General features: G+C 33.7%; 2 protein-coding genes across 2 annotated transcripts in view; both read right to left on the bottom strand.

Annotated features, from left to right (window-relative positions):
* LOC107689762 (eukaryotic translation initiation factor 2-alpha kinase-like) overlaps positions 1–4,130 on the bottom strand; it is a 14,787-nt gene extending 10,657 nt beyond the window's left edge. Inside the window, 1 exon segment of the mRNA XM_016487905.1 lies at positions 3,805–4,130. Coding sequence (XP_016343391.1) covers positions 3,805–4,102 — 298 coding nt within the window. The 5' untranslated portion in view covers positions 4,103–4,130.
* A 2,630-nt stretch (positions 4,131–6,760) lies between these two features.
* LOC107689757 (interferon-induced, double-stranded RNA-activated protein kinase-like) overlaps positions 6,761–8,554 on the bottom strand; it is a 12,725-nt gene continuing 10,931 nt past the window's right edge. Inside the window, exons 17-19 of the mRNA XM_016487900.1 lie at positions 8,198–8,296; positions 7,552–7,614; positions 6,761–7,385 (exon numbers count right to left, since the gene is read on the bottom strand). Coding sequence (XP_016343386.1) covers positions 7,260–7,385; positions 7,552–7,614; positions 8,198–8,296 — 288 coding nt within the window. The 3' untranslated portion in view covers positions 6,761–7,259. The remainder of the gene's footprint in view (positions 7,386–7,551; positions 7,615–8,197; positions 8,297–8,554) is intronic.

Here is an 8,554-nt window from a genome sequence, read left to right as displayed (position 1 = left end):
TTTGCAGGTGTTTTGAGTTGATTAGCTGATTGGCATGTCACCATATTCTAATTTGTTGAGATAGTGAATTGGTGGGTTTTTGTTAAATGTGAGCCAAAATCATCACAATTAAAAGAACCAAAGACTTAAACTACTTCAGTCTGTGTGCATTGAATTTATTTAATACACGAGTTTCACAATTTGAGTTGAATTACTGAAATAAATTAACTTTTCCACGACATTCTAATTTCTTGAGATGCACCTGTACACTCATAGAAAATACGTGTGCGACCGCCTGAAACGCTGTTTTTTTTCACCTCAGTGAAAGCGAAAGCAGATGATGTCAGGAAACAGTGGTTGAAATTTATTTTTTAACTCTGTTCCTGAGCATTATAACCCCAATTTGCTATTGTGTGCTGCGCATTTTACTGAGGACAGCTTCCACAAACCGAGTGAGTGTAGTGTTCCGGATTCGCCAAAAGCTTTTGTTGAAAGACGGAGCAAAGGGCGTGGCCGTAATGAAACACTGTCTAAGCTGTTCACCAATCACAACGCACTGGGACAGCTAACCAATCACAACACATTTTGTTTTTCGGAAGGCGGACCTTCATCAAAGCCGGAACTAATCGAGCCGTTTGTGCCAGGCTGGGGAGAAAGGTATTTTAATAATGTAAATTATGTGAAAAATAATGCGTTTTTCGAACCACCAAGCATGAGAGCATGTTCTAGTACACCCCCAAAACAAAATCAAGACTTTGTAAAAGAGCATAATAGGACCCCTTTAAATAATGCAGCAAATAAAATGAAATACCTTCAAGTCTCTGTGGATGAGCTTGTTTGCATGGATGTATTCCACTCCAGTGATAATTTCATAAAATATTTTATGGATTTCCAGTGTGGTTCTATGTTTTTTCAAATAATTTCTCGCCTGTATCCAACCAGTCAGAGTTCCTCCCTCACAGAACTCCATCTGAATAAATAAATATGTCCTGCTGCTGAAATAAGAGAGAGAAAAAACAGGCATGACCCATGGATGAATATTTAACATTGTGAGGTATTATCTTAAAGCTGTCATATCATACATTTTTTTAACATTTTATTTTTCTCCTGATTGCATTTTAATTTTCTCCACCCTTAAAATGAAACAGGATGTGTTTGCTGCTGTGCCTCATTGAATGTGAAATGACTAACAGCATTTACTCAGGGTTTGCCTTCTGGTTTCATATTGTTTAAACTGCTCCACCCTTCAATAACAGCCTCTTTCATCACATTATGACAGATTCTAGAAGCAATCTGTGTTGAAATGTGCCACTCAAACTGTTCAGATCTTTTTCAAACTATTGGCATTCTTCAGAGCGAATGGCAGAGCAGCAGTTTGATTTAATTAGATGTTGTTGTTTTTTTTTGACAAGTTTTGAGTTTTATATATATATATATAGTAAAATAAATGCATCAATACAATTCATAAATATCATTATTGAGAAGCACTGTATGCTCAAATGATTAAAAGCACCAGAGGCTTACTTGGACACTTGGTTTCTTTGCTGGTTTGATGTCCAGATATCAGGACCATGCCAAGATGTAATGTAACGTACTATGTTTGGGTGCTCTAGTTGAGCCAGTGCCTTCACCTCAGAATCAGCTTTCCTAAATAATAATAATAAAATAATAAACAAACTTTTTCCTGTGACATGATGAAAACTGTTCTTCCAAAAATTTAATGTATAAACTTACCTGGTTAAGATGACCTTCTTCAAAGCATAGATTTTTCCATCAATTTTATGTTTAACTTTATAAACGCAACCATAGCCTCCATCACCAAGCTCTGTGATCATTTCAAATAACCTATAAATGATGCATTCATGTAAAACATTTTAACATACAGCAAAAATTAATTGTATGTTCATTATGTTTTATCACTATAAACATAAAATTAATTTCTTCCTTAAAGAGTTAAACAAAGTTAGATGCTAAAGTCAGGTTCTGTTTACTTACTCTGAATGTGAGCCCAGTTTACCGTCTTGTAGACATGAATCACTGATAAACAAGAAAAGGAACTAATCAATAACAAATCATTTAAAATTATTATTCAACACACTGCCTAGGGTGACCATACGTCCTGTTTTCCCCGGACATGTCCTCTTTTTTGACCTAAAAAACTGCATCTTCATCCCGCTCCCACTGAATTTCTGACCATTGCCACCTGCTCCCGCAACATGTGTTTTGCTCCCGCGATTTTCGTTTCCACTCCTTGAAACAGTCTAATTTTGTAGGCTATATCATTTCGGCACATCTGGGACCCGCTCTCAGTACGCAGAGTATTTAAATAGCAAAAATTAATTGTATGTTCATTATGTTTTATCACTATAAACATAAAATTAATTTCTTCCTTAAAGAGTTAAACAAAGTTAGATGCTAAAGTCAGGTTCTGTTTACTTACTCTGAATGTGAGCCCAGTTTACCGTCTTGTAGACATGAATCACTGATAAACAAGAAAAGGAACTAATCAATAACAAATCATTTAAAATTATTATTCAACACACTGCCTAGGGTGACCATACGTCCTGTTTTCCCCGGACATGTCCTCTTTTTTGACCTAAAAAACTGCATCTTCATCCCGCTCCCACTGAATTTCTGACCATTGCCGCCTGCTCCCGCAACATGTGTTTTGCTCCCGCGATTTTCGTGTCCACTCCTTTAAACAGTCTAATTTTGTAGGCGATATCATTTTGGCACATCTGGGACCCGCTCTCAGTACGCAGAGTATTTAAATCTCTTTTGAATGAGTGTTTGCACTGTTCACTTTCGATTTCGTGATCACACGCACTCTGTGTAAAGAAAGCACATCTTACAAGATCAGATATTTGTCAATGAGCTCAGGATCTGTTGAGCAGCAAATACTCCAGCATGGTCTTGTCAGTCATCTCTCCTTATTCTCGACCTGGGATCAGTCAAAGCTGACTCCTGCAGCTCTTCTTGGATGCAGGGTTGCCAAGTCTGTGTTTTTTTCCACAGAATTGGGCTACTTTTAAACTGTTGCCATGGGTCGATTTTCCCAAGTGGGTTAAAGGTTTTAAATATTGCAAAACTTAACTTACATTAACTGTTCCCTCCTGGTGGGATGACCTGCCCAACTAAATCCAAGCAGCTGAGTCCTTAATCATTTTCAAGAAACAACTGAAAACACATCTCTTTCATCTTCATTTCACCCTCTAAATCTAGAGCTCTCTTCTAATGCTAATTCTAATTTGATCTGCTTGTTTTTTTAATTAAAAAAACTTAACCCTCTTAACATTTGCACTCTCTATTCTATTTCTATTCTAACTACTTGTTTAATAATAAAAAAGAGCCTTTAACACTAGCATTCTCTATTCTTTGTCTATTCTTTTTACTTATTTTCTTTTTTGTTTATTATAAATAATGACCTTCTAACACTTGCATTATCTATTATTGTTCTGTTCTATTGACTTGTTTTATTTGTATTTATTATAAAAAAAAAAACAAGCAAAAATAAAAACTTGCTGATGCATACTGTGTTGGGCAAACCCCGCCTCCACTGTCCTCTTTTTGGAAAACTAAAATATGGTCACCTTAACACTGGCCACACCAAATGCAACGAGTCACAGTTGTGAGTGTTTTAATAAAATAAACACAATGCAAACCTCTCTTGGCTGAAACTTTCCTCGCTCCACTCCTTATTCAGAGTCCACACATTGCTTACGCTACATTTCTCTACTTTTCCCTTCTGCATCATACTGTACAGCTGTTTGTTGAGGCCTTGTCTCGACTGTCCCAGGTCTCTGGCGATCTGATGGGCTTTCAAACCTCCTGATCTCAGCAGATCCTCCACAGGTTTCTCCTCACTTGTGTCTCTTGTCGTCTGAGGCTTTTGCTCTGGTTTGAGTGTCTGTTTGATCTCAGTCGTCTTCTCCAGAAGATCCCAAACTGGAGGCGTCTCGTTAGTTCCTGACACCTGATTTGATTTCTGTAGGCTGTACAAATGCTTGTTCACGATGCGTTTATCTAGTCCGATTTCTTTCGCAATTTTCAACGCGTTGCTTTTGCCGTTTCGCCTCAAGACGTCACAGATCGTTTTCTCTATTTCACTACTGTCGCCAGACATTTTGCTTCTGTCCGAAATGTTTTTAATGCAGTTAGATTGACGTCTTCTACCCTCTCTGGTCGGTCTAGAGACTGAAAGTCTCAATAGTTCCGCGTCGGTATTTAAACAACCTTCTTTGACTTTCAGCTTCGATTATAACAAGCCCAGCTCTAGGTTTCCAATTGTCACCATCCTAAACTTTTATTACGCAAGTTAGCATATACAGTACACAACACACCATTACAGAAGAATGGAATGCTTATGTATCATTATTGTGTTTGTCATCATCATATACATTGTAGCACTGATCTATAGCCTAAAAAGTACAGAATTAATAAACAGTTTATTAAGGAAATAATCCGAGTTTATAGGTGATTTAAAAAAAAAACATATCAGTATAATGCCTTAAAAATGTATCTTATTTAATTACTAACAGATTTTATATACTTATATTTATGTATTAATTCATTTAAAAGCCTAGAAAAAAAAAAGAATTGTGACGTTCGCAGAGAAGGTAACCATGGCAACCGTTTGCTGTTTCGAGTTAAGGAACTTTTTTTTTTTTTTTAATTAAACTTCAATAAACACAGTCAAAGTACAGTTAGGACTACAATAATACACATGAAAACATAAAACACAAACAAAACATTAAAAAAAAATATATGCATACAAAATACACATACAGCCAGGGGGGTGGCCTAAACATTATGTAAATATATTAAAGGACTTACAAATGGAGACAGTCTTAATTGCTTTCTTATTATGTAAATACAAAATCGTCTTAACATAAATTTGAATTTCTTTCTCAAGAACCAAAAATAAAGGATTGCTTTTACTGTACTTACACTTATGGATATGAAATTTAGCAAAAATTAAAATTAAATTTATAATGTAATATTCTTTGGTTTCATTTGAAGGGATATTAGTAAAACCAAAACGTGTTCTAAGCACAAAGAAAAAGTGGGGTCAATGTTAACAATTATAAATCTAGTCAAATCTTTCCAAAAAATGTTTACATAAGAGCAATGCCAAAATAAGTGAAACAAAGTTTCAGTCATCTTATTACAGAAAGAACAATTCAAATCAATATCATTTTTAAATTTAACAAGAAAATAATTTACTGGGTAGTATCTATGTAAAATTTTAAAGGTTACTTCCTTGACTTTGTTTACCAATAGGTATTTGTTTGGCAAGGTCCAAATGGCCTTCCATAATAAACCTTTAACTAATCTGTTCCAATAAATACAGTTTGGAGAAGAAACAATGAGTTAAGGAACTTTAAAATCGATCTCATTTACCACATGACGTCACTTGATTCCACCACACTGTAAAAAAAAAAAGACTTTTCAAAGTTGTAAATAAAACAAGCATTGTAGTAGGCCTACATTTTACATTTCAGCCTACTACTTTCACCTTTAATTAAATATTACTTGCTGTTTGTTTGTAATTGTGAAATTTAATTAATAATTTTATTTTAAAACTAAAATACTACATTTATTTAGTAATAATTGTTTCGACACCAATTTTCTTCCCCGGTGTACTTAATGTGAAAACACTTTTTGTGCGAGTTTTAACACGGTGACATTTTAATATTATAAAAATTGCCATTTTAAACTTTTTTCTCTCTCGCTCTATTTTTTAGCTGACATGTTCTGGAATAAACTGATCATGTCTTTGACCTAATTTTGACATCTTCAGACGCTGAATGTAGGTGTTTCAACAGGATTCTTATTTACAATGACAGCCTAGCAATTTAAGTAGTTAAGTACTGTATGTTTAATCCGATCTTTTAAAATATTTTCACAAGAGCTTCCCAATAATATAAAATCAGAAGTGAGCAAATCAGAAAAGCTTCACAAACAGCATAAAATCAAAAATAAATAAATGCATACAGAAAAATATGGCTACAAATGTACCACTTTTCCCAGAGACTCCATAACTGTACACTGGAAAAAATGACCGTGAATTTAACGGTAAAAGACTGTAAAAATGCTACAGTAAAATCCTGTTAAATGGTTAACGGTAAATTCCCCTACTATATACAGTGAAAAACTGTATTGGACATTACATGTATTGGACATTAATTTTACGGTAGTATACCGTTTTTGGAAGTGAAAAAGACCGTATAACTTACAGTAAAGAACCGTAAATTGACATTCCCAGAATTCCCTGTGTTAATTTCAAATTTGATGTTTTTTTGTTGAAATAACTATGTTTCTTCTTAGTTTTTTCTTATCAGTTTTGTATATTAGGGTTGTGTGTTACACCTAATGTTGTTAAATGAATGTTTATTGCATTATTTCAGTTTCATGTGTGTTAGCATGATGGTGTTTAGCGTTTGTGTGAATGACACTGTGCACCTTCTATATATGTTATTATTTAAAAGCTGCTTGTGATGGGCTTTGGTTCATCATGTGACTTTCTCATCACCTCCTGCATTTGGTGGTTATCAGTGTATTACAAAGGTACAAAACAGATTTCAGTACTACAATAGGTTGGTATATTAACATTATATCAGTTAATGAAATTATGGTATTTAACTGTAAATTTAAGTTAAAACCGTAAAACCTAAAACGTTGCTACCGTATTTTTTACAGTAAAATTCCAGCAACCACAGCTGCCGTTTTTTTACCGTACATTTTAGGGAATTTTTTTTACAGTGTAGACAAGGTTAAAAACTCCATGATTTATTGTTACAGATTATTGTGCAATACAGACAGGTTTACAATAAGACACAGCTAATGGATTCAACTTCTGTTCCAAAGGGAATTCATGAAAATAGAGTGAATCAATAGTGTCAACCACTGATTCTTGACATGATAATTCATGCAAACATACAGACTGAATTACAGTAATACAACAGCATGATCAGAGAGAAGTGTTAGACACAAGATAAACAGACTTTTACTTTTTTGCACTTGTTTTTCTTTCTTTTGTGTTTCTTTTGTTCAGAACATAGCAGACATTCTGCTACACATTTTCCACAGGAGAACGGCATAAGGATGAGTAAATGATGACAAAATTTAAATTTTTTACATCGACTTCCCCCTCGTAGTTGTTTTTAGAATTGCACACTTGCCAAGTTGCTCTATAGAAGCATCAGATAAATGCTTCACCTTTAATGTTACAGTATAAGCAACTGCTATTATTATAAATGCATATAAGAGATGAGATCTCATTAAATGGTCCTGTTGTCTTTATCTGCATTCAGGATGTTAGTATAACGGTCCAGCTCTCTGATCAGCTCGGAGGCGTCTGGTCTTTCTTCAGGACTGGGACTCAACATCCGGTCTATGAGCTTGTGCTATTTCATGAGACAGCATGTTAGATAACGGTCAGCTTTGACTAACTGATTATAGCAGGCTAATGTTTAAAATAATTGATAAATTGATTGATATGCATATGGTAGCACTTGCAATGAAGAAAAGCATGCTCAGTATCAACATCTTCTATCATGAAATTACACTCACCTCAAAGCTATATTTCTTGGAGAACTGTGGTGGAAAATCCCTACTTCTTATTTCATCCCAAATCTAAAAGTCAGTCCAAAAGTAAAAAAAAAAAATTCATTATTTATACACTGCAAAAAATAATTTTTGATACTCAGTATTTTTGTTTTGTTTTCTAGCGCGAATGTCTAAACATTCTGAAATATATATACATTTACTTGAGAAGCAAAATAAGATATTAAGTCTTGTTTTATTAAAAAATCATAAATTTAGTTTTTGCTTAAAAAAAAATTTAAATAAAATTGAAAAACATTTTTTTAATGAAATTAAGTTTATTTTTTCTGACCCCACTGGCAGATATTTGTTCCTGTTTTAAGCATAAAATCACCTAATTTTAATATTACATATAATTTAATCTTAATATTTAATTGATAATTTTTCAGAAAATAAATGTCAATATCTTAAGTCATTCTGGTTCTCAAGTAAATGTATCTTGACTTAAGAATGTTCAGATGTTTGTACTAGAAAACAACAAAAATACTAAGAAAATCATTCTTTGTAGTGTAACACATCAGACACATACATGCAGATTAAATTTCATATTCAAGATGAATACATAGATTTATTATGATATATATTATATAAAGGACTAAAAGATGAATCAAACCTTTTTCCTTTCATCTCTGAAGAGATTCCAGATGAGTTCAAAATAAATGAGACCCAGAGTGTATATATCCACCTTTCTGTCATACGATGTTTGAGTCGCCTAAATATTCAGTTTAGAACAATTAAATCTTCAGCATTACACTCACATAAAACACACTTATATGTGACCCTGCAGCACAAAAACAGTTTTAAGTCGCTGGGGTATATTTGTAGCAATAGCCAAAAATACATTGTATGGGTCAAAATTATCGATTTTTCTTTTATGCCAAAAATCATTAGGATATTAAGTTAAGATTAGAGCCCGACCGATATGTTTTTTTTTGGGACCGATACCGATATTAGGGAGTAAAAAAAGGCA

Source organism: Sinocyclocheilus anshuiensis, unplaced genomic scaffold, assembly GCF_001515605.1.
Source record: "Sinocyclocheilus anshuiensis isolate Anshui unplaced genomic scaffold, SAMN03320099.WGS_v1.1 scaffold1637, whole genome shotgun sequence".
NCBI lineage: Eukaryota > Metazoa > Chordata > Actinopteri > Cypriniformes > Cyprinidae > Sinocyclocheilus > Sinocyclocheilus anshuiensis.
Note: the sequence above shows the minus strand (reverse complement) of the source record. Positions and strands in the feature narration are given on the sequence as shown.